At 41.0% G+C, this 26808-nt stretch overlaps 1 protein-coding gene across 1 annotated transcript; it reads right to left on the bottom strand.

Annotated features, from left to right (window-relative positions):
• Positions 1-231: 231 nt before the first annotated feature.
• LOC132269837 (uncharacterized) lies at positions 232-26540 on the bottom strand. The gene is made up of 4 exons (XM_059771072.1): positions 26242-26540; positions 25835-25941; positions 962-1577; positions 232-664 (listed from the first exon to the last, which is right to left on the bottom strand). Exons 1-4 carry the CDS (start codon positions 26538-26540, stop codon positions 571-573), a joined length of 1116 nt encoding a protein of 371 aa, XP_059627055.1. The 3' UTR covers positions 232-570.
• Positions 26541-26808: the final 268 nt, after the last annotated feature.

Raw genomic sequence — 26808 nt, 5'->3', positions numbered from 1 at the left:
TTCCCTCTAATCTTTTAAATAATTTTTTTTCTTGATATTGTGCTCCCCAAACTAAAATTCTGACTCCTCCCCTTATTTGGTGAATGTACCTACGTAGATACAAAAGGCTAGGATCAAAGCTGGGGGAGACTTGTAACTAAGGTTCACAAGTACACAGCAAAGGGAGTCAAGCCCAGACACCTTCTGCCAAGTTTCATGCTAAACTTCGTGAGTGTTGTCATCACCAATTTAAAAATCGTCCCAGAAGGATTCAAGTTCTCATAATGAGTTATTTGTCACGACACAAAAATAAATAAATAAATGAAAGAAAAGAAAAGAAAAAAGGTTACAAAATCGTGTTAATTTAATTTTATCTTCCATTAATATGAACAATATCTGAAAAATGTGGCAGAATGTTTCATTTTCACTTTTACTCCAACCTACAGACTCCTATCAAAACATATGAACCTGAACATATTTACAATCGCGGGTCTTCACGTGAGAAATGGATGCCCTCTATTGCTCTTTCAGCTCTGATCATTGAAGAGAGATCTTCCTTCAGCGACACATTTCCCTGCATCGTGCACGTGCCTAAACATGACCGGCACTGGTTCCTCCTCCTCCTCCTCCTCCGCCGCCTCCTCCTGATTGTAATGCTCTTACGAAATACGCATGACCTTCCATCCTACAAGTATGATGTCAATGCATTAGACATGATTCAGAGAAGTTTTCATAGAGTAAAAACTTTATGGAGATACTTGAAAAAGTAGTTCAGAGGCGTACGATTCCATAAGGAATAGATTGTTGAACAAAAGAATGCAATTAAAATTGACTGACAATAATTAATTTATACAAATAGCATGCAGGAATATTACATCCTCTAATTAATAGAGACCCTCTGGTATTAGTATAATTGATGACACAATAAAGAAAGAGGAGATAGTAGACATAGGCACATAATTAAGCTAAGCATGGAACTTACCTGACAAAGCAAGAAGTGAGGATCAAGTCACTGTCGAGTCCACTGATGTTGAGCGGGCAGATTGTGGAAGTGAGGGTAGTTAGACACTGCAGATCATCAGAAACTTCAACTACACATACGGCCACGTATTGTTGATCGGGAGTACAACCTGAGTCTCCAGTCTTGATGATACAGAATCTTTTCCCAATCCCCGTATATGAAAAGCAGAACGAGAAATGGATGGAGTCAGACCAATCCCCAGGTGGGGCTGCAAACTCAGGAAATCCAACTAGCTGAGGAGGAGATATACGTAGATTGTTCTCGTCAGAACAGGAACGAACCCGGTATGCATACAACCCTCTATTGTAGAAATAAATGACACCTTCAATAAACTCAGCCTTTGCAGAGAAGGGATGGTATATAGTTTTTTGGTCTTTTGACAAGATCATCTTCTCCCACTCGCTGTTCTTCAAATTAGAACCAGAGAAATTCCAGTAGAAAAATTCATTATGAGAATTTCTACCATTGAAATCCGCAACCGATATGAGGAGAAAATTATTTACAACCGCATAACCTACAACATTGGTACAGTCCGGCAAATCAAACTGAGGAGGTAATTGTGATTGCCATTCGACCACTAACAAGTAATTCCAATCATGCCAATTAAATAATTAAAACACTAACAAGTAATTCCAATCAAATAACTAAACCAATTACACTTAAACCATTAATGCCACTTAAATAATTAAAACACTAACAAGTAATTCCAATCAAATAACTAAAAATAAATATCATTTAAATAAATTAAATCACCACAAAAGAAATAAATTAAATCACCACAAAAGAAAACAATTAAGCACTTAATAAAAAAAATAGTGACACATAATAAAAAAAAATGCACTTAAATAATAAATTAAATACCATTAAATACCAGGAATATCCTTTTTAAAATTAGGAGTATTACATTCTTCCCCCCTAACAAAAGGAATTCCGTCCTCGGAATTCACTCTTACCTTCTTCCAATATTTCAGGAAACCGTGAGCGAATGACATCCTCTCGTTCCCAAGTGGACTCAGACTCATTGTGATGACTCCACTGAACACGAACCAAAGGAATAACCTTATTACGAAGAATCTGATCTCGTCGGTCGACAATACGACACGGTGGCTCTAAATAAGTTGCATCTGGTTGCAACGCAATCTCCCCAACATCGATATACTGATACCGATCCTCATCTGGAAGAAATTTCCGCAACATGGAAACATGAAACATGTTGTGGACGCGATCCAAAGTATCCGGAAGTGCCAACCGATAAGCAACAGCTCCAATGCGATCCGTAATCATGAATGGACCAACAAATCGCGGTGACAACTTCCCTTTCTTCCCAAAGCGCATAACACCCTTCATAGGAGACACTTTGAGTAGAACCTGATCCCCAACCTGAAATTCCAAAGCCGACGATCAGCATAGCTCTTCTGCCTACTTTGGGCAGTACGCATGCGATCTCGAATAAGAGCAATCTTTTCAGAGGTATCCTTGATGAACTCAGGACCTAAGAATCGATTCTCTCCAACCTCCATCCAACAAACAGGTGACCGACACGGTCGACCGTACAATGCCTCAAATGGTGCCATATCAATAGTCTTCTGGAAACTATTGTTATAAGCAAACTCCACAAGTGGCAAATATTCCTCCCAGTAGCCCTTGAAATCAAGAACACACGACCGAAGCATATCTTCCATAATCTGATTCACCCTCTCAGTCTGTCCGTCAGTCTGAGGATGATAAGCAGTACTAAGGTGTAACTCCGTACCTAAAGCCTGCTGAAAACTCTTCCAAAATCTAGATACAAAGCTCGAATCCCTGTCCGATATAATAGACAATGGAATGCCATGTAGCTTCACAATCTCTGAAATGTAAAGCCTCGCCAACTGCTCCGAAGTGTAGTCAGTGCAAATAGGCAAGAAATGAGCTGACTTGGTCAACCTATCCACAATGACCCATATGGAATTATGCCCCTTGAAAGAATTTGGCAACCCTTCCACAAAATCCATAGATATGCTCTCCAATTTCCACTCCGAAATTGGTAGTGGCTGTAGAGCTCCTGGCGGCCTCTGATGATCAATCTTAACCATCTGACAAGTACTACATTGAGAAACAAAAAGAGCAATGTCCCTCTTCATACCTACCCACCAAAACTGCCGCTTCATATCTTGATACATCTTATCGCCTCCTGGATGAACAAAGAACTCAGAGTGATGAGTCTCAGTCATCACATCCTTCCTCAAATTATTAGCAGAAGGTACCACTAATCGTCCCTTGTACCTTAAACCTCCATCAGCCCCAACATAGTAGAATGGAACCTCTCCAGAAGCTATCTCTGCGACCTTGTCGACACACTGCTGATCGGTGAGTTGTGCTTGTAAAACCTTGCGAATGATGGAAGGTGTAACTACCATGCAAGCCATAAAAGCATCCGATAACTCATCCACACTCTTTAAAGCATTCCACTCAGTAGTGAATAGAGCAGAAAGACTACCAATAGGTCGGTGACTGAGTGCATCCGCCACTACATTCGCTTTCCCTGGATGGTACTGTATAGAAAAATGATAGTCTTTTACAAACTCCAATCACCTGCGCTGTCTCCTATTTAGCTCCCGCTGAGTGAACAAGTACTGCAGACTCTTGTGATCACTGAATAATCTGAAGGACTCACCCAACAGATAATGCCTCCAAATACGCAAAGCAAAGACCACTGCTGCCAACTCCAAATCATGTGTTGGATAATTAAGCTCATGAGGCTTAAGTTTCCGAGATCCATAAGAAATCGGTCACTCCTCCTGCATCAATACACATCCAAGACCCTGCAACGAAGCATCCGTGTAAACAAGATATTCTATCCCGCTCTGCGGAGTAGCCAGAACCGGTGCAGAAGTCAGCTTCCTTTTCAGCTCATCAAAAGCTCGCTGACAGTGTTCATCCCACACGAACTGTACACCCTTCTTGGTCAGATGAGTGAGTGGTCCTGCTATCTTAGAGAACCCCTGGATGAATCTCCTGTAATATCCTGCCAGACCGAGAAAACTCCGAATCTCAGTAGGTGATGTAGGCTGTCCCCACTCAACCACCGCTGAAACCTTGGCCGGATTCACTGCTATCCCCTTTTCTGACACCACGTGACCCAGAAATTTCACCTCCCGCTGCCAAAATTCACACTTCTCGAACTTGGCATATAACTGGTGCTCACGAAGCGTCTGCAAGATTATGCGAAGATGTTTAGCATGATCGTCCTCCGACCGAGAATAGATCAAGATGTCATCAATAAAGACAATAACAAACTGATCCAAATAAGCCCGGAAGACTCTATTCATTAAGTCCATGAATACTGCAGGTGCATTAGTCGTCCCAAACGGCATAACTCGAAACTCATAAGAACCATATCGCGTGAGAAATGCTGTCTTAGGAACATCCTGCTCCCTGACCCTCAGCTGATAATACCCAAAACGCAGATCAATCTTGGAGAAATATGTGGCTCCCCTTAACTGATCAAACAAGTCATCAATCCTGGACAAAGGATACTTGTTACGAATCATAACCTTGTTCAACTCCCTGTAATCTATACACAGACGAAGCGAACCATCCTTCTTCTTTACAAACAGAACCGGTGCTCCCCAAGGTGATGTACTCCTACGAATAAAACCCTGGCTGAGTAACTGCTGAATCTGATCCCTCAGCTCTCTCATCTCTACCGGTGCTATCTTATAGGGTGCCCTAGCAATAGGCGCAGTGCCTAGAGCTAAGTCTATCACAAAATCGATCTCGCGACTAGGTGGCAACCCTAGAATCTCCTGAAATACATCCGGGAAATCCTGTACAATCGGTATGTTATCCAATGACACAGTAATCCCCTCCTCATTTTCCTCCTCCACATGGAACAAATAGGTGCTACCACCCCCTTTAGAACATGGCATAGCTACTACATACATATCTTGACCAGGTATGGTAAAAATAATAGATCTATCAAAACAAACAACTTGGGCATGGTAGTGAGACAACCAATCCATCCCAAGTATCACATCATAAGTGTGCATGTCCAGGACCAATAGATTGGCTAGAAATCTGAGTCTGCCAATATCTAGTGTCATAGGCCCATCACTCTCATGTATAATAGCTGTATCACCCAATGGTGTAGAAATACCCTGAGGTCTAGTGCATACCCTCGTCCTCATCCCAGATAAAGCAACAAAAGTCCTAGCTACAAATGAGTGTGTAGCACCCGTATCAAATAAAACACGTCCATGCAAACCATGAATAAGAAACTTACCCTCAGTAGTCTGAGGTGCCTGAACATCCTGTGGCATGGGGTTATACACCCTGCCATAGTGCAATTGCTGTGGTGTCTGTCCCTGAATCTGCGGCGATGCCGGTAAAGCCAGATGTGTCTGTCCCTGAATCCGTGGAACCTGTGGAGCTGGTAGAGGCATTGGCGCCCTCTGTCCCTGCTGCACATATTGTCTCTATCCCTGTCCTTGTCCTGCTTTAGGACACTGCCTGGTGGTATGACCATACTCTCCACAAGTGTAACAACTACCCTGGAAAGTACCAAATGGCCTCCTCTGTCGGTTAGCCTATGGCTGACCCTGTCCTGCCTGTGGTCCCCCATTCTGTTGCCTCTGAATAGGTGCCCCATTCCGGTGAGCATCTGAACCACCTTTGTGCTTCTTCCAAGGCTGTTGTCCTTGGAACTTGCCTTTGTCATTCTGCCGGTGACTATTGCCATTCCCCTTTTCAGCTGACTGATTAGTAGAGTCTTTATCTCCCCGTTTCTCACCACGAGCCTGTCTGATGTCCACAGTCAACTGATACTGTTGTAGAGCGGCGTCTACCACCTGAGCATAGGTAGTATAAGCTGGACTACCTGTAATAGCTCTCTTGATAGACCACATCAGTCCCTTGACAAAACTGTTGCGCTTCTTCTCCTCTGTATCCACCTCCTCCTGTGCAAAGAGAGACAAGCGTGTGAATTGCTGCTCATACTCCGCCACTGTCATGTTTCCCTACTGCAGACTTAGAAACTCGGTCTTCATAGCTGCCCTGACTGCATAGGGAAAATATTTCTCATCAAAGCGAGCACTGAACTCATCATAATACAATGTCATCCTCTCCTCTGAGGTGGTAACTGACTCCCACTACTATAATGCATCCCCAACTAGCTTGAAAGTAGCAAGCATCTGCTTCTGAACCTCCGTGCACTGAACCAAACGAAGATGACGCTCAATGTCCTGTTTTCACTGGTGAGCTGCTCTCGCATCGGTTGAGCCTGAGAACACAGGTGGACTCCCCTTTGTGAAAGAGCTCCTAGCCTTTTCCCAAGAATCCGTCTGAACCATTGGTGCTGGTACAGGTGCCGGCTGTACCTGAGGCTGATTCCGAAGTGCAGCTGTTACCCCAGCCTCTATAGCCCGAGCAACGAGGTCATTGAGGTGAGGAGGAATCTCTGGATCTCTGACCTGGTCCAGAGTCTGTTGAACATTCTCCTGTTCCTCCTGAAACTGATCCATGTCATCTTGAAACCCAAGCCTTTGCTGCTCTTCCTCCATTTGTTGACGCTGTAGGAGATATTGTTGCCTACGTGCCGTTCTCCTTTCCTTCCTAGTTCCTTGCATGTTCTATCCATTTCTAGCGTTAACCATCTGTTAACACGAAAAGACAAACGTCAGTACCCTTTCTATACGAACCATAAGGAATACAATGAATCCTAACTTAAGCTCTATTCAAGAGAAAACGCTACGCGGAAGACTTAATACGAAAACATCCTAGAGACACTTGAACCTGGAGTGCTCTGATACCAACTGAGATACCCCTCGGATCCGAGGCACGGGTTGATCAGGCCTAGGCCCAAACCCGAGGGAATATCAAACAATTAATATTTTATAATGAACACGGAATACAAAAAAAATTAAGAAATGAAATTAAAGCTGGAAGGAACTAAAAATAGAATCCGCAAAATATTAAAATTATTAAAATCCATCAAACCCAAACTCCAAAACTCCATCAGTTTACAACTTGGGAATCCATCTCTAGTGGACCCCTATTAAACATCCAAATGGAAGATAGAACAACTGTAATAAACGTCCAGAAATAAAACTATAGAGAGAGCCCTACATCGTCGGAAGAGTGAATAGAGACCTCTGCTCAGCATGAACACGTCTAAGCCTGGAACTGTCGTGTACCTGAAAAATAGAAGTGTGTCAGGCCCACGTGCAAGTTCTATACTACTACAATCCAAACAGAGGCCCGATACGCATGTATATCCTAAAAAATTCAATAATAGCTAATAGTCCGTAAATATATATATATATAGTCACACTAAAGGACTCTCACTGGACTACAGGCCGGTCTCAACCTGAATAGAGGTAACATGCTAAAATGCACACGAAGTGGGCATATGTACCTATACCTAAACAGGGTACACCTCCAACCATCGTAGCCAGCTACACATCCCGATGCATATACGCTCCCTAGCCATCGGTCCTGAGGCTCAAGCTCATACCGAGGCACCATAAACAGTACATATATAAAATCCATCCAAAATTCCTGGTATTGCCGCTCAACAAGTAGTTGCCATGACAATACAAATCCACGAGACTTAACTTTTAGTTAATCCCATCCTTATTCCAAGTAGGTGGGTAATGGTATTGTTTTAAAAACCAAACCCATCCTTAGTATGCCACCGTCCCATACCGGTGCCTACTTTCCAATCCTCCAGTAGTCAATAATACCAATAAATCAAGTATATATCAACTAAATTCCAACATCCAACATTCAATGTTAGCAGTGATAAAATAAGCATTGATAAATAGGGTCACAACAACAACATATACATGCCCAATTTAAGTTGTTCCCTTTAGTCTGATATAAAGACAGAATTAATTAAAACTTCCATTTAACACCTTACAAATGACATACAGATATGTAGGGTATGTATCACAAAATCCTAACCTCCACAGTTGATACTAACTGTGATAATGTAAGCATCAAAACAATATTCACAGTATGTATATAGACATGCTCAAATTATAGTGTTCCACAAAACCGATCTAGTGTTAAACTCAAATCCTCCTAGTATTTAAGTTCCAACAGTTGCTATTACAGAAGTTAAGATAGCTATCATCTAGACCCATCCTTCTAATAATTTATACTAGTAGTGGTAAGGAAAAACGTGAACCACAGAACCACAATGCATCCACAAACATGCTTAGTCTAGGTTAAATAAGCATATAACACTACTATAACTACCAGTTTCATAGCAAAACAGATATCATTTTAGTTTGGTTTAATCTTCATTAATCCTGAAATCATTTAAGAGTGCAAAGAGTATGAAGCCTAAGGGAAAGAGTAAGGATAGAATCTTGCCTCAGAAACTTTTGTTCAAAGTTTCAACGTCGTCTTCTTAAAAAATCCCGGCAAGTTCCAAAACCCGGTTAATGTTCACGGGTACAAAACACTATTCCCGAACTCAAAATTTGATCTCCACCATTCAGATTGTGCGACACTGAGTCATGAACCTATCCTCCAAATTTTAGCTCGATCGGACCACGGACGAAGCAAAATCGGATGTTTGATGAAATCTGGGCAGAATGGAAAAAACCTGTGCGACCCAGTTGCTGTTCATGAGTACGAATCATTGTTCCCAAGGTCAAACTCTAATCTCCACCGTTCAGATTGTGCATCACTGAGTCGTGAACCTCTCCTCCAAAATTCAGCTCGATCAGACCACAAACGAAGTAGGATCGGATGTTTGATGAAATCTGGGTAGAATGGAAAAAACCTGTGCGACCCAGTTACTGTTCACGAGTATGAATCACTGTTCCCGAGGTCAAACTCTGATCTGCACCGTTCAGATTGTGCGTCACTGAGTCATGAACCTCTCCTCAAAAATTCAGCTCGATCCAACGACGAACGAAGCGGAATCGGAGCTTTGATCAAACCTTGGCAGAATGTGAAAAACTACGTTTTTCCTTCTCCACTTCCACAAAACGTGCGCTTTGTTTAAAAAAAACCCTACACAGACGTCTACCTTATACTTATAGAGTTTTCCAAAACCCTAGGTTCATTTAAGTCCAACTCACAATCCTAACCGGCCCATCCAATTAACGTAGAAACCTACGACGGCTATAATATAAAACCCTAATTTATTCTGTAATTAAAACTCTAGTTAGATGTATTTACCTAATTACCCTATTCACCATTAAATACTTAACAAATAATCTAATTGAACAAAATAATAATTAGTAAACCCAATTAAACCAAATAAGACACACATAAAATAAGACACACATAGAATAATTAAACCAATTACACTTAAACCATTAATGCCAATTAAATAATTAAAACACTAACAAGTAATTCCAATCAAATAACTAAACCAATTACACTTAAACCATTAATGCCACTTAAATAATTAAAACACTAACAAGTAATTCCAATCAAATAACTAAAAATAAATATCATTTAAATAAATTAAATCACCACAAAAGAAATAAATTAAATCACCACAAAAGAAAACAATTAAGCACCTAATAAAAAAATTAATGACACATTATCAAATAAAATGCACTTAAATAATAAATTAAATACCATTAAATACCACCTACCCACCAAAACTGCCGCTTCATATCCTGATACATCTTATCGCCTCTTAGATGAACAGAAAACTTAGAGTGGTAGGTCTCAGTCATCACATCCTTCCTCAAATCATCAGCAGAATGTACCACTAACCGTCCCTTGTACCTCAAACCTCCATCAGCCTCAACGTAGTAGAATGAAACCTCTCCGGAAGTTATCTCTGCAACCTTGTCAATGCACTACTGATCCGTGAGTTGTGCCTTCAAAACCTTGTGAATGATAGAAGGTGTAACTACCATACAAGCCATGAACGTATATGACAATTCATCCACCTTCTTCAACGCATTCCACTCAGTAGTGAATAGAGCGAAAAGACTACCAACAGGTTGGCGAATAAGTGCATCCGCCACCACATTCGTTTTCTCTAGATGGTACTGTATAGAAAAATGATAGTCTTTCATAAACTCCAACCACCTGCGCTGTCTCATATTCAGCTCCCGCTGAGTAAACAAATACTGCAAACTCTTGTGATCACTGAATAATCTGAAGGACTCACCCAACAGATAATGCCTCCAAATATGTAAGGCAGAGACTATAGCTGCCAACTCCAAATCATGCGTTGGATAATTAAGCTCGTGAGGCTTACGCTTCCGAGATTCATACGAAATTGGTCACTTCTCATGCATCAAAACACATCCAAGACCCTGCAATGAAGCATCCGTGTAAACCAGATACTCTATTCCACTCTATGGGGTAGACAAAACCGGTGCAGAAGTCAACTTAGTCTTTAGCTCATCAAAAGCTTTCTGACAATGTTCATCCTACACGAACCGTACACCCTTCTTAGTTAGATGAGTGAGTGGTCCCACTATCTTTGAGAACCCCTGGATGAACCTCGTGTAGTATCCTGCCAAACTGAGAAAACTCTGAATCTCGGTAGGTGATGTAGGTTGTCCCCACTCAACCACAGCTGAAACCTTGGCTGGATCCACCGCTATTCCCCTTTCTGACATCACGTGACCCAGAAACTTTACCTCCCATTGCCAAAATTCACACTTCTTGATTTTGGCATACAACTGATGCTCACGAAGTGTCTGCAACACAATCCGTAGATGTCTAGCATGATCGTCCTCAGACCTAGAGTAAATCAAAATGTCATCTATGAAGATAATGACAAATTGATCCAAGTAAGCTCTAAAGACTCTGATCATTAAATCCATGAAAACCACTGGTGCATTAGTCAACCCGAACAGCATCACCCGAAACTCATAAGATCCATATCTAATGAGAAACGCTGTCCTCGGAACATCTTGCTCCCGTACCTGAAGTTGATGATATCCAGACCGCAGATCAATCTTAGAGAAATAGGTAGCTCCCTCAACTGATCAAACAAGCATCAATTCTGGGTAAAGGATACTTGTTACGAATTGTAACCTTGTTCAACTCCCTGTAATCTATACACAGGCGAAGCGAACCATCCTTCTTCTTCACAAATAACACTGGCGCTCCCCAGTGTGAAGTATTCCTGCGAATGAAACCCTGGCTGAGTAATTGCTGAATTTGATCCCTCAGCTCTCGTATCTCCATTGGTGCCATCCTATATGGTGCCCTAGTAATAGGCGTAGTGCCTGGAGCTAAGTCTATCACAAAGTCGATCTCACGACTAGGCGGCAACCCTGGAATCTCCTGAAATACATCCAGGAAATCCTGTACAATTGGTATGTTATCCAATGATACAGTAATCCCCTCATCCGTTTCCTCCTCCATATGAAACAAATAAATGCTAGTGACCCTACTAGAATGCGGCATAGTGACGACGTACATGTCCTGACCGGGTATGGTGAAAATAACTGACCTATCATAACAATTAACTTGGGCATGGTAATGCGATAACTAATCCATCCCAAGTATCACATCATAAGTGTGCATATCCAGGACCAAAAGATTGGCTAGAAATCTAAGTCTACCAATATCTAGTGTCACAGGCCCATCACTCTCATGAAGAATGGCTGTATTGCCTAACGGTGTAGAAATACTATGAGGTCTACTGCATACCTGAGTCGTCATCCCAGACAAAGCAACAAAAGTCCTAGCTACAAATGAGTGTGTAGCACCCGTATCAAATAAAACACATCCAAGTAAACCATGAATAGGAAACTTACCCTTAACAGCCTGAGGTGCCTGCATATCCTGTGGCATAGGGTTGTACACCCTGCCATAATGTAACTGCTGTGCTACCTATCCCTGAGGCTGCGGCAGTGCTGGTAAAGCCAGATAAGTCGATCCCTGAATCCGTGGAACCTATGGAGCTGGTAAAGGCACTGGCGCCCTCTGCCCCTGTTGCACATGCTGTCCCTGTCCCTACCTCTGTCCTTGTCTTACTGTAGGACATTGCCTGGAAGTATGACCATACTCTCCACAAGTGTAACAACTACCCTGGAAAGTACTAAATGGCCTCCTCTGTCGGTTAGCCTATGGCTGACCCTGTCCTGCATGTAGTCCCCCATTCTGCTGTCGCTGAACAGGTGTCACATTTCTAGGAGCATTTGAACCACCCTTGTGCTTCTTCCAAGGCTGTTGTCCTTGGAATTTGCCCTTGTGATCGGTTGGTCAATTAACATCAACCTTCGCAATAGCACGAATCATTGTAAAATAGGGCTATTGGTCGGGTAAGTCGAACCACTGGGACTGCGCTAGTCTTAAGGCAACTTAAGTGTCTAAAGTCATTTTAGAGTGATAAGGGGTGTTCATAGAGGGTTTGTTTTATGGTCACTAAACTAGGAATTCAAAGTGCATAAAATAATAGTGTTAGTAAATGAGAGTTAGAGATAATAAAAGGGGAAACTAGAGAAGTGAATCCACCTACGCCCTAAATACATGCTAAATCAAGACTAAATTGGGGATAAACACTATATAAGCAATGATCAAGAATTATGTAGCAACACATAGTTGCTTCATAACCAATAAGAAGTTCATGAGATTAAAACAAGAATGGTCTATCAAAAGACAACACATTTGGACTACCTAGACTAGGGTGTAGTATCAAATACATTAACTTAAGCAAAAGACCATCAAGCATTCAATCAAATGATGAAGCACATGAAGGTAAGAATCAAGCATAATCCATCAAAGGAGGTACCTAAGCAATGGAATATCAAGTTTCAAAATCAACATGCCTTGAAAACCATTCATAGTTAATATCTTCATTGTCACTATGAAAATAAAAGCAATAAGACTAATGTAAGAATCATCAAGACAAGCTAAATAACTCACATCAATCATTTAAACATGAATATTCATTACAAGAAGTAATAAGCTCTTAAACTATGAAAAGACCAAAGTTTATACATTATAATCCCCAAAATAGAACCTAATCTAGAACATGAACAAAAGGGGAGGCTTCATCACCTCCCTAGATGAGGTTTAGTTACCCATGAGTGAGCTAGAAGAAGGAAGAAGCTTGCCCTTTTCCTCCATTTTCGAGCTCCCTTCCTTTTGCTCCAAGAACCCTCTTCTTCTTGCTCTCTTCTCTCTCCTCTATCTTGTAGAATATAGGATAATGATATGTGTGGCCTTCCTTGCCTTATCTCCTTCAACAAAGCTCTCTCTCTCCTCCAAAAAAACATCCCCAACCACCTCATAAAGAAGTAAGTAGAAAATGAGGAAACCAATGCACAAGTGGCTGCCAAAATGAGAATTCCCGAAGGCAATTCTGCCCCAAATTCGAGCACTCTAAGCAAGGCCTCGAGCGCTCGAATTTAGTGTAAAAATGCCCATGCTTCACTTGCTCCGCCCAGACCTACTTTGGTTAAACAGCCATAACTTTGCGTTCTGAACTCCGAATGACAAACCGTTTAAAGATTTGGAGAGCTGATTCAGAGCTTTAAAAACTTCATGTTTTGATGAAGACCCAAATCTCAAGTCTGGTTGGTCGAAAATGGGGAGAAAGGCAGTACTTCAGTGCTGCCAGGCAGTTCTGCGCACCTCTGGTAACAAGGCCATAACTCTCTGGTCTGAGCTCCGAATGACGAACTTCTTGAAGATTTGGAAAGCTGATTCAGAGCTCTAAATATGCCATTTTATAATGGAAGTCCAGTTCTCGAGTTTGCAAGGTCAAAATGGTGAGCAAAGTCCTGACTCCACTGCTGCCAGAAATTCAGAATTGTGCCTTTTGATGGCCAAAACTCCACAAAGCCTTGATTTTGCTCCTTTTTTGGCAAATGGACCTGAAAATGCATAAAAACATAGAAATGAAGATAATCTACATAAATTAACATACAACGGACTTTACTAATGCAATTTAGGGCGCTTGAATATATAATATTCGGCGCTTATCACACCCCCAAACTTACATTTTGCTAGTCCCTTAGCAAAACTACAATGAAAAATTTAATGAAAAGACAACCATGGGCTTGCTACAGCAAAAATATCATCCATGGTAAAATAAGATATATACATTGCTCAAAAAATAACTTGAAATAGAAAAAGAGCTGGAGATGGGGTCATTGGGAAGACTACCTTGCATATATGAAGCGTTGATACAAAAATTGGCTAAATACATTTCCACATACATGCATCAACATCAAAGTCTATATAAATAACTCAATTATCATCTCTTGAATGGAAATCAACTCTAGCTTCAGTGAAAGTGAATTAGATTCTCAACATGCGGCTTTTACTTTCTTTTCTAATTCCAAAGCGCAAGTTTTCAAATCATTGAATTCCCCTTTAAATGAGGTCCCTAAGGCATGATTTTATTTACAAGACAACTTTTGTTGCTTGTTGACAATTTATTGTAACTCAAGCGAAACATAGAATGGTTGTGCAATGCTGAAGTCCCTTAAGCTTTCTAACCAACTTATGTAGCAAGCGTTAGGCCAACAACTCCCAAACCAGATGGCTTTAGGGTGTTAAGTGTAGAGACACTCCTAGGGCTTAATAGCTCAAGTTGGAAAGGCTACGAACTCCAACGAACCATGTTTATTACTAGTTTATTTTTTTTAATGACCGTGCAATGTTTAAGTCCCTTAAGCTTTCTAACCAACCCTTGTAGCAAGCGTTAGGCCAACAACTCCCAAACCAGACGGCTTTAGGGTGCTAAGTGTAGAGACACTCCTAGGGCTTAATAGCTCGAGTTGGAAAGGCTACGAACGTCCACTGGTCATTTTTTTCTTTCTTTCTCAGTTTTTTTTTTTTTTTAGACAACTTAAATCATGCCAAAGATATTCATCTATCAGGTTCATCAAATCAAATTAACTAGGCCAAGGTCAAGGTCGATCAAGTGGCATGCCTCACAGTTTAGTTTCCAATGTGCATATGTGCATTGTGAAGCTTAAAAGAGTGTCAAATCCAGCAAGAATCTAATTGAGACATTTATACAGACTAATTTGAATCCACATGATCATTTCAACTTAAATTTTTCTTTATTTTCAAAAATGTCAATTGCTTCTATACACAAGGTATTAAACATATGCTTCATCTCCAACTAGTGTCAAGTTATACTATCATTGCTTAGCAAAAATGCAAAACCAAAAATGCATAAATGCACCCCCAAACTTAAATGTCACATTGTCCTCAATGTGAGAAGACAAGTAAATCAAAATAAGAGCAAAAAGGGGGGAAAGGAACAATAATACCAAGTGGAGTGACGACGACGTAGATGTTCAGCCATGTGAGTGCGCAACAGCGTCCCCCAAACTTGGATATGAAGACCTATCAAAACACAACTAATGGACACAGGTAAAAGCATAGGTCTCGTAAGAAAAACCAAAACAGAAATTAAAACACTAACCTAAATTTTAGTGCAAGATAAAAAATTCAAACAAAAGACAAATGCTGACATTAGCCACAAGCGTAAAATACAAAACAAAATAATGCCAAAAAATTTATTTATTTATTTAGTATTATTATTATTATTATTACTATTAATTTCTGTAGCAAGACAAATGGTGGAAGATGCCGAGAGATGTGTGCATGCAGGAGGGGTGCCCGAGCATGGTGGTGTTGGGTTGTGGGTTTGGTTGGTTGATGTTGGGGTTGAGAGGAAGGATGGTGGAAGAGAGAGAAGTTGGTTTGCATGGTTGGCTGCGAGAGGTTGGTTTGTGGTTGATGGGGTGGTGTTGAAATGCATGCATGGTTTATGGAGATGAGGTTGTGGGGTTGGTGTTTTGGGTTGCAGAGAGATATGCCGAGAGTGGTTGGTTTGGGGAATAGAGGTTGATGCAGGGAAGGAAGTTGGTTTGGTGTTGAGAAGATGGGCTGCAGAGATGCCGAGAGGGTGGGGAAGGTTTATGGGTTATGGGAGTTGGTTGCTTGGGGGTGGTGTGTGCTTGGTGTTGAGGGGGTGGTTGTGATGAGGGTGGAGTGTTGTGTAGTGGTGTGCATGGTTTGGGTGGTGAAAGCATGGTGGGCATGGGGTGAAGATTGGTTGTTGTGAGGCTCGGTTTGTGTTGTTGGTTGATGTGTGGAGAGAGATGCCGAGGGGTTGGCATGGTTGGGTGGTGATGGTGTTGGTTGGTTTAGGATGGATACCGAGATGTGAGAGATGCATGAGGTTGTGGTTGCATGGATGTGCATGGGTTTATGGGCTTATGGGTTGCAAGGTTGTGGGTTGTATTGAGAGTGGGTTGATGGTGGGATGAAGAAGATAAGGGAAGGTTGTGAGATGGGTGTGTGGGAGCCGGGAGGGGTGAGTGAGAGAGGCTTGGTTTTAAAAGAGAGAGGGAAGCTTGGTTCGAGCACTCGAATGGTGTCTTCGAGTGCTCGAAATTGGGGCAGTGGGCTCAGCTGTGAGGATGGTGTATTGTGCTCCACATTTCGAGCACTCGAAATGGGACTTCGAGTGCTCGAAGTCTTGGCAGTGAGGGAGGGAAAGGTTGAGAGAAGTGGTCGAGCACTCTAAGCATGGAAAAAGAGTGCTCGAATTGGGACCAGTAGCCTCAGCAGCTTTGGGGTTTAAAATTCAAGCAAGGTCGAGCACTCCAAATTGGAGTTTAGATTGCTCGAAATGAAGCCAGAGAGTTCGGGTTTGCTGGGATGTGGCTGCGAGCACTCCAAAGGAACTTGAGAGGGCTCGAAAATGAGGCAGTGGCTGCAAATGAAGGGCTGAAATTGGAGGGCATCAGCGAGCACTCGAACTTGGATTTTGAATGCTCGAAATTAGGACAGTGGTGCATGCAAGATTGGAGGCATCAGCGAGCACTCGACAGGGACGGTAGATTGCTCGAAATTGGATCAGTAGGCTTGAAAATGAATTCATTGCAATGGAATGTGTAATGTGAGCAACATGGAAATGGAAGCTGTTCAAAATGGAGTCCATGCATGGAAAGTCAGTGGCTTGGAGATGAAAGAATGCATGCAATGAATGCATGCAATGAAAGAATGCATGCAATGAATTTTAATGTAGGGAAAATTTTTGAAGCCTTGCAAGAGAATTCCAATCCAATGCATGGATGGAAAATTTTTGAAACTTAGCACTTTATCTCTAAAGCATGGAAAAAATTTTAAAATTTGCAAATTCAGTCCATTCCACTGCATGGATGGAAAATTTTTGGAAAAATTGTCGAATTGCTCAACATTTCTAATGCCTAGATGAAAAATTTTCAAACTTTGCATTTCATCTCCAATGCATGGAAAATTTTGGGGAACCATGATCCAACAATGCGTTGAAAATGAGAGGTTGTGCACATGAGTTGCATGCCAAAGATCCTATGAACTTGCTCGAAAGCGATGGAAATTTCCGGGAATGAAAATTAGAGCTGAGAAGGTCTAAGAGGCCAGTCTAAAATTGCGGAACGCAACTGAAGATCATTTTAGAAAAATCAAAATTTTGGCTTTTCTAAACCATTTCCCATAAAATTTCAAGGCACGAGCAATTTGAGAAGGTAGGGAAGCTTGGAACATCGAAAGAATTTCTTCCCTTGCTTTGCTAAATTTAATGTCGATAGCTAGACGAACCAGGATCAGGATCCATTGGAGAGATGGATCCTTAACGCTCCGTATGCAACTTGCCTCCTTCATATGGTCTCAAACTTAGATCAATGAATGGTGAGGGATATTGATCCTTCCGAAGAGAAACAAGTTTGGCCTTAGAGGATTTGAGCATCGCTTTTAATCTCACTTCTTTTATTTTCAGATTTAAGCAAAGGTGTTGCTTGTTCGAGATTATGGAGGCTCGTTGAATGTCATTGTTTTGACTAACAATGGTAGGATCATGACCTTCCATATTTGCAATCTCCAAGTCATATACCTCATTGTACTCAAATGGTTTGTTCACAGGTTGAGTATCATGGACAATGATTCTAGATTGGGCTGGAATGATTGGAAGAATTTTCAGCAACTTGTCAACATTCTCCTTACCTTTGTCCGGTGGTTCACCCTCAAAATGTTGAGGTAACTCCGGTGAAGAAATGGAAGGAGATGGACAATCCCACGATAGAGATGGATTTGGTGCTTCCCATAAAGGAGAGGAAAATGGTGATGGAATATCAAGCAAGGAGTTGACTTCCCGAATGGATTTATCCACACCAAAATCCTCAAAATCAAAAGCGACCAAGCAAGCATGTAGGGGATCCTCCGTTGAAGGAGGTGGGATTGGATTTTGAATGTGTTCATCAGCAATAGTGATTTCAAAACACTCATTGTCATCTGAAGGAAGTTGCACAGCATTGAAGATATTGAGCTTAACATTCATATTCCCAAAAGAGATATCCATCAATCCGGATCTACAGTTAATGGAAGCATTAGCTGTAGCTAGAAAAGGACGTCCGAGAATTATGGGAATGTGTTTTCTTGGATCATGGAGTGGTTCCGTATCAAGAACCACGAAGTCTACCGGGAAGTAGAATTTGTCCACTTTTATGATCACATCTTCAATAATTCCCCGTGGTTGCTTAATAGATCGATCAGCAAATTGCAACACTATCGGAGTTGGCTTTAGATCTCCCAAACCAAGTTGTAGGTAAACCGAATATGGAATCAAATTCACACTAGCTCCTAAGTCAAGGAGGGCCCTCTCGATTTTGTTGTCACCAATGACACAAGAGATTGTGGGGGCACCCGGATCCTTATACTTCGGAGGAGTGCTGTGCTGAATGATCGCACTAACATTTTCGGTTAACCTCACTTTCTTTGGTAAATGACTTCTGGAAGTGCGCTTTTGAGTGCACAAATCCTTAAGGAATTTTGCATAGGGAGGAATTTGCTTGATAGCATCCAAGAGAGGAAGATTGATCTTTACTTGCCTAAAGACCTCCCACATGTCTTGAATTTTGCAATTCTTATTCCCAAAATGTGTCGACTCTTGAAGACGTTGAGGGAACGGAGCTTTTAGCTCATAAGTAGTTTCCACATTTGGGGTGACATGCGTGGGACTTCCGTGAATGGTATTTGGACAAGAAGAACTTGGATTTGGACTTGAAGAGCTTGAATTTGGATTTTTCAACGGAGGGTTTTTCTCACTTGTGTCTCCATCAACCTTGTTGTCAACCACTCTACCACTCCGAAGGGTGGTGATAGCTTGAACTTGTTCATGAGTCGGCCCACTCGGAGGAGGGGTTTCATCAATCACATGCATTCCTCTAGGATTTTCAAATGGTTGAGCGGGAAGCTTACCCTTGTCTTTTTGAAGAAGTTGGTTCACTTGGTTAGCTATTTGTCCCATTTGATTTTCGAGCCTAGCTATGGATTGAGTATGGGAGTGAACCATTTGGAGAGTAGGTTGCAAGGATGTCAAGAGATGCTTGTTGGAATCTATGATTTGCTTGTTTAATGATTCCATCATTTGCACATTTAATGATTCCATCATTTGCTTGTTTGCAGCCACTATCTCATCAATTGGATTCACAGGAGGTTGAGTGGAGACATTTGGATTGTATGGAGGTTGGTAGTTTGAAGAGGCTTGGAAAGGCCTACCTTGATATTGAGAAGAGGGCTGATTTTGAGGCCCTTGATTTTGAAGTTGGGAATTTTGTGGGGCTTGTTGCCTCCACGAAAAATTCGGATGGTCTCGCCAACCCGGATTGTAGGTGTTGGAATATGGATTGTTCCCGGGCCGTGAGAACATGGCATTAGCTTGCTCTTGGTTGGGATTGGGAAATTGCTCCGGTGTGGGGCAATCTTCCGAGAGATGAAATGGACTATTACATGAGGCACAAACCGAACTTGCCGAATTTTGAGACAATGAAGGAGGAAGATGTGGTGCCATCAATTGGTAGAATTTATGAGCTATGGCATCCACTTGAGATGATTCCTCCCTTATTGATTTTTGTTGACAAGGATTGGTGTTCTTTGGAGTGGTTGAGGTCGGAGCCCTACGAGAATTGTGTTGAAGTGAATTTTCACTCAAATTCTCAAGTAAGGTCCAAGCCTCATCCGCATTCTTGGACATGAACATCCCACCACAAGAAGAGTCAACCATAAATCTATGGGTGTCGGTCAAACCGGCATAGAAAGCTTGCACTAATTTCCATTTTGGGATCAAATGATGAGGACATTTTCGAAGAAGATCTTGTAGCCTTTCCCAAGTCTCGTGGAGTTGTTCTCCATCAACTTGAGAAAAGCTTAGAATGGAACGCCTCATTTGGTTGGTTTTACTCACCGGATAGTACTTCTTAAGAAATTCTTGTTGCAATTGAGCCCAAGAAGTAATAGAGTTGGGAGCGAGGGAGTTCAACCAATATTTTGCCCTATCCTTTAGGGAGAATGGGAAAAGATGGAGATGAAGTGCATTGTCCGGAAAACCTCTCAACCGGATGGTCGAACAGATTTCAAGGAATTCATCAAGATGCTTATATGGATCTTCATTATCAAAGCCATGAAATGATGGAAGCATTTGAATGGTACTAGACTTGATCTCATATTGAGCTGCATCGATGTTTGGCATCACTATGCAAGATGGAGAAGCATAGGTGGTAGGGATGAAATGATCTCTAAGAGTCATTGGCTCGATATTAGGAATTTTAGCCCTTTCATTCCCCGGATTTCCTACGTTATCCCCCATTATATTGAATTCAGTTCCAAGGTCCCTTATAAGAGTGGGTTCCCTAAGGTTCCGTCTAAGAGTTCTTTCAAGTGAATTTATATCAATAGGCGAGTTAAGTGTGGGAAGAGAGAGTGACCTACGGCCAAACATCAACAATTCACAACAACATCATCGCAACAAATCTTTATCATCAACTCCACATACGATGTTCCCTTTCTCCTCAATTATCAAGACAGAAAATAAATGGCCACGACAAGGACCGATGCTTGGAATTGAAAATACACAATTGAAAAAGCCTCGACAAGGGCTTGCAATTTATCTACTTCTAAGCTTAACACATGCACGATATTCACAATTTGAAACTAGAAGTCACGAGACTTACCTGGGGTCCTCTAGACTTACAATTTGCTAGCATTCCCACGGCGAGCTTCGAGTTCCTAGAATCTCACTTACAACACAAAAATGGTTAAACCACACAAGAAATATTCACAAAACACAGTATTCACAATCAAACTAAATTTAACCCTAAACTTTGGTTGCTAAACCGTTTGCAGTCCCCGGCAACGGCGCCAAAAATTGATCGGTTGGTCAATTAACATCAACCTTCGCAATAGCACGAATCATTGTAAAATAGGGCTATTGGTCGGGTAAGTCGAACCACTGGGACTGCGCTAGTCTTAAGGCAACCTAAGTGTCTAAAGTCATTTTAGAGTGATAAGGGGTGTTCATAGAGGGTTTGTTTTATGGTCACTAAACTAGGAATTCAAAGTGCATAAAATAATAGTGTTAGTAAATGAGAGTTAGAGATAATAAAAGGGGAAACTAGAGAAGTGAATCCACCTACGCCCTAAATACATGCTAAATCAAGACTAAATTGGGGATAAACACTATATAAGCAATGATCAAGAATTATGTAGCAACACATAGTTGCTTCATAACCAATAAGAAGTTCATGAGATTAAAACAAGAATGGTCTATCAAAAGACAACACATTTGGACTACCTAGACTAGGGTGTAGTATCAAATACATTAACTTAAGCAAAAGACCATCAAGCATTCAATCAAATGATGAAGCACATGAAGGTAAGAATCAAGCATAATCCATCAAAGGAGGTACCTAAGCAATGGAATATCAAGTTTCAAAATCAACATGCCTTGAAAACCATTCATAGTTAATATCTTCATTGTCACTATGAAAATAAAAGCAATAAGACTAATGTAAGAATCATCAAGACAAGCTAAATAACTCACATCAATCATTTAAACATGAATATTCATTACAAGAAGTAATAAGCTCTTAAACTATGAAAAGACCAAAGTTTATACATTATAATCCCCAAAATAGAACCTAATCTAGAACATGAACAAAAGGGGAGGCTTCATCACCTCCCTAGATGAGGTTTAGTTACCCATGAGTGAGCTAGAAGAAGGAAGAAGCTTGCCCTTTTCCTCCATTTTCGAGCTCCCTTCCTTTTGCTCCAAGAACCCTCTTCTTCTTGCTCTCTTCTCTCTCCTCTATCTTGTAGAATATAGGATAATGATATGTGTGGCCTTCCTTGCCTTATCTCCTTCAACAAAGCTCTCTCTCTCCTCCAAAAAAACATCCCCAACCACCTCATAAAGAAGTAAGTAGAAAATGAGGAAACCAATGCACAAGTGGCTGCCAAAATGAGAATTCCCGAAGGCAATTCTGCCCCAAATTCGAGCACTCTAAGCAAGGCCTCGAGCGCTCGAATTTAGTGTAAAAATGCCCATGCTTCACTTGCTCTGCCCAGACCTACTTTGGTTAAACAGCCATAACTTTGCGCTCCGAACTCCGAATGACAAAACGTTTAAAGATTTGGAGAGATGATTCAGAGCTTTAAAAACTTCATGTTTTGATGAAGACCCAAATCTCAAGTCTGGTTGGTCGAAAATGGGGAGAAAGGCAGTACTTCAGTGCTGCCAGGCAGTTCTGCGCACCTCTGGTAACAAGGCCATAACTCTCTGGTCTGAGCTCCGAATGACGAACTTCTTGAAGATTTGGAAAGCTGATTCAGAGCTCTAAATATGCCATTTTATAATGGAAGTCCAGTTCTCGAGTTTGCAAGGTCAAAATGGTGAGCAAAGTCCTGACTCCACTGCTGCCAGAAATTCAGAATTGTGCCTTTTGATGGCCAAAACTCCACAAAGCCTTGATTTTGCTCCTTTTTTGGCAAATGGACCTGAAAATGCATAAAAACATAGAAATGAAGATAATCTACATAAATTAACATACAACGGACTTTACTAATGCAATTTAGGGCGCTTGAATATATAATATTCGGCGCTTATCACCTTGTCATTCTGTCGGTGTCCGTTCCCATTCCCTTTCTCAGCTGACTGGTTAGCAGAGTCTCTGTCACCTCGCTTCTCACCCTTGGCCTGTCTGATGTCCACGGTCAACTAGTACTGCTGTAGAGTGGCGTCTACCACCTGAGCATAGGTAGTATAGGCTGGACTACTTGTAATAGCTCTCTTGATAAACCATATCAGTCCCTTGACAAAATTATTGCGCTTCTTCTCCTCTATATCCACCTCCTCTGGTGCAAAGAGAGACAAACGTGTAAACTGCTGCTCATACTTCGCTACTGTCATGTTCCCCTGCTGCAAATTTAGAAACTTAGTCTGCATGGCTGCCCTGACTGCATAAAGGAAATATTTCTCTTCAAAGCGTGCACTGAATTCATCATAAGTCAATGCCATCCTCTCCTCTATGGTGGTAACTGACTCCCATCACTGTAGTGCATCCCCAACTAGCTTGAAAGTAGCAAGCATCTACTTCTGTACCTCCATGCACTGAACCAAGCGAAGATGTCGCTCGATGTCCTGTTTCCACTGGTGAGCTGCTTTCACATCGGTGGAGCCTGTGAACTCAGGTGGGCTCCCCTTTGTGAAAGAACTCCTGGCCTTCTCCCAAGAATCAATCTGAACAACCGGTGCTGGTAACGGTGCCGACTGTACCTGAGGCTGATTCCGGAGTGCAGCAGTTACCCCCGCTTTTGTAGCCAGAGCAATAAGGTCATTGAGGTAAGGAGGATACTCTGGATCTCCTCCCTGATCCCGAGTCTGTTGAACTGCCTCCTGAACCTGACCACCATAATCCTGAAACCCAAGTCTTTGCTGCTCTTCCTCCATTTGCTGACACCGTAGGAGATATTGTTGCCTACGAGCTGCCTTCCTTTCCTTCCTAGTTCCTTGCATGTTCTGTCTGTTTCTAGCGTTAACCATCTGTTAACACAGAAAGACAAACATCAGTACCATTTCTAAATGAACCGTAAAGAATACAATGAATCCTAAACTTAAGCTCCAATCAAGAGAAAATGCTACACGGAAGACTTAATACGAAACATCCTAGAGACACTTGAACCTGGAGTGCTCTGATACCAATTGTGATAACCCTCGGATCTGAGACATGGGTTGATCAGGCCCAGGCCCAAACCCGAGGGAAATATCAAACAATTAATACTTTAATGAACATAGAATACAAATTGAATTAAGAAATAAAATTTAAGCTGAAAGAATCTAAATATATACATAAACCTACACAGTTTAGGTTGTTTCATAAAATCCGGTATCATGCCAAGTTTAAATCTTAATAGCATTCAACATCCAGCAGTTAATATTATAGACAGTTAAGGTAAACATCAACAAAATCCATGTCTCCAATAATTGATACTAGTAGTGATAATGAAAACATCAACACAAAATTACAGTATACACATAGACATGTTTAATCTGTAGTGTTTTCACAAAATCCAGTATAGTGGTAAGTTTGTTTAAATCTTAAAGTCACTTAACACCAATTCATCCAAAACAAATATAATTCAGACACATGATCATGTTATATGATAAAGCATATTATTTGTCTTAGAAGATTACAAATCACAGAGAATTAAACCAAATTAAATCTTCCGACTCCAACCACAGTGTGTTATTTTGCTTACAACATATACTGTTCAAGTGACAACCATAATTAGATTATTAACATGCCTCCTAAAGTCTTTGAATTGTCTCTAAGCATCATCCATACACCTCACACAAAGTCCTAAACCCAACTGAAAACACAGAGAACCAACCACTGCAACTAAAACTATCTGAAAACGAAAAAAGTAAAAAAAAAAAAAAAAAATGCATCAAGGAGACATCTCCCAAAAGTGGAGCCACCTCCTTTAGGTCTTGGATCCGGCTCCCACGCTTGGGAGCCGCCTCTAACTCAAAAGGAGCCGGCTCTCTCTAAGGGAGAGCCGGCTCTCTCCCTCTCTGCCTCGCCTCTTTGCCTTCTCTCTTCTTCAGACGTCTTCTGCAACTTCTCTACGCTACGCTATGGTTTCCAGAAGTTGTAACTCAATCCCAATAGGTTCCCAGTCCATGTTTAAGTCATTAACACATCCCATACATAGGTTTAAACAGAGAATTAAGCAAGCAAATAACATGTTTTAACAGGTTTTTTAAGCATGCAACACATACTGATATGTTTCAGTTTAAGCACAAACAGAGAAAATTTATAATTGATTCAATTAATCCTAGAACTGTTTAAGAATGCAAAGAACATGAAGCCTAAGGGAGAGAGTAAGGATAGAACTTACCTTACACCAACGTTTGTCTCAAATTTCCGGCGAATCCTCTGTTTGCTCTCTGTTCTTTCCCAGCCGTCTCCAAAACTTCTCTCAACCTTACAATGTCATAAGTTTATTCTAAAACCCTAGGTAAACAACTTAGGTGAATATTTATAGGCCACACCAATCCTAGGCTCTCTTAAACCCTAACTGGATTTACTTGGCCCATAAAAATCTAGGTTTATCCCAATGACGGCTGTGAACTACAAACCTAACATACGCAACCAATCCTATAGTCACGTTAAAACTAAACAAATTTAATTAATTAAATTTATACCATTAAATCAACTAAGTAAACAAACACAATTTAAATAATAATTAAATAACTAATACACTAAATCAATAATTAAAACAATTAAATAAAGTAACTACAATTAAAGCAATTAAATAAACACATAGACATTTAAACAATTAAAAATTTAAACTTAAACAATAAAGGAAATACCAGGATAATCCTTTTGAATTTAGGGGTATTACAAGTATTGCCTAAAAACAAATATCCTAAGGTCTATTGTATAAGTGTATCACCAACCAATCTATAAAAAAAACATTCCCTGTTTCTGAAAATTCCATAGAGCAGAACACATAAAGTAAAAAAAATACTCCAAAATCTTCCCATTTTAGACTATTGTTCTATCCTGGGAATACCTCCTTCTAAACCAAACCTACCATATTGATTTACAGAAGTTCTTTCACAAAATCCTTGGTAATCATCCTGTCTCAACATAATGTACCACAAGCAAATATCTGTTTGCCTGAGCAAAACCAATCATCCCACTATGATAGACATTTATGAGCCCAACATACCCATTCTAATATAGCTTAATAAAACCATATGTGTATAAATTGCCAAAAATGCCATCACAAAACACAATAAAATAGCCAAAACCGTTAGATCACTTTATTAAGAACTTTTTCAAACCACAACTGTCAACCCAATAACTGTAAGGTATTCTTTAACATAATCCTAATGTATAAGATTAAATCCATACTACATTCTTACTAATACCTCCTTCACTACTAGTAATTATAAGTACTTTTAAAAGAGCAGTCACCCTTGAACTCCGGTGCCCTCCATCTTGGATGCTCCGGTATCTCCTTCATCCTGATCTTCTTCGAGGTCTTCCTCTCCGCTTGGTTCAGCTTTAAGCACCACCGAAGTTGTGTTGGGTCCACAATATGGTGGCCAATCCCGCATACAAGAAATCTTCCTTGACTTGTCCTCCGAAGCAACGCCTATTGGAATTAACTCCCTGGTCTCCATTTTTGCCTTCTTGGTCGGCCTTCGTAGGGGAATCACCGGAGTAACCTTCCTCAGCCTTGGGCCCGTCTTTACTTTCTTCGCGGACCCCATCCACTTCCTAGTGCCAAACATTCTACAATTACAGAATTAACTTGACATCAGTACTTTCTAAACGAACCGTAAAGGAATACTATGAATCCTAAACTTAAGCTCTAATCAAGAGATAACGCTATGCGGAAGTCTTAATACGAAACATCCTAGAGACACTTGAACCTGGAGTGCTCTGATACCAACTGTGATACCCCTTGGATCCGAGATATGGGTTGATTAGGCCCAGGCCCAAACCCGAGGGATATCAGACAATTAATATTTAAACGAA

This window comes from Cornus florida, unplaced genomic scaffold (assembly GCF_030987335.1).
Source record: "Cornus florida cultivar Cherokee Brave unplaced genomic scaffold, ASM3098733v1 CherokeeBrave_3.0.0_Hap2_Chr08, whole genome shotgun sequence".
Classification (NCBI taxonomy): domain Eukaryota; kingdom Viridiplantae; phylum Streptophyta; class Magnoliopsida; order Cornales; family Cornaceae; genus Cornus; species Cornus florida.
The sequence above is the reverse complement of the archived record's forward strand: the minus strand, read 5'-3'. Positions and strand labels throughout refer to the sequence as shown.

Coding starts and splice junctions, on each gene's coding strand:
- LOC132269837 (XM_059771072.1), bottom strand. CDS start 26,540: ATGGGGTCCGCGAAGAAAGTAAAGACGGGCCCAAGGCTGAGGAAGGTT. Junction 1,578..25,834: donor TAGGTTTGGTTTAGAAGGAG/GTATTCCCAGGA, acceptor ATTACTTGTTAG/TGGTCGAATGGCAATCACAA. Junction 665..961: donor CTCACTTCTTGCTTTGTCAG/GTAAGTTCCATG, acceptor TCATACTTGTAG/GATGGAAGGTCATGCGTATT.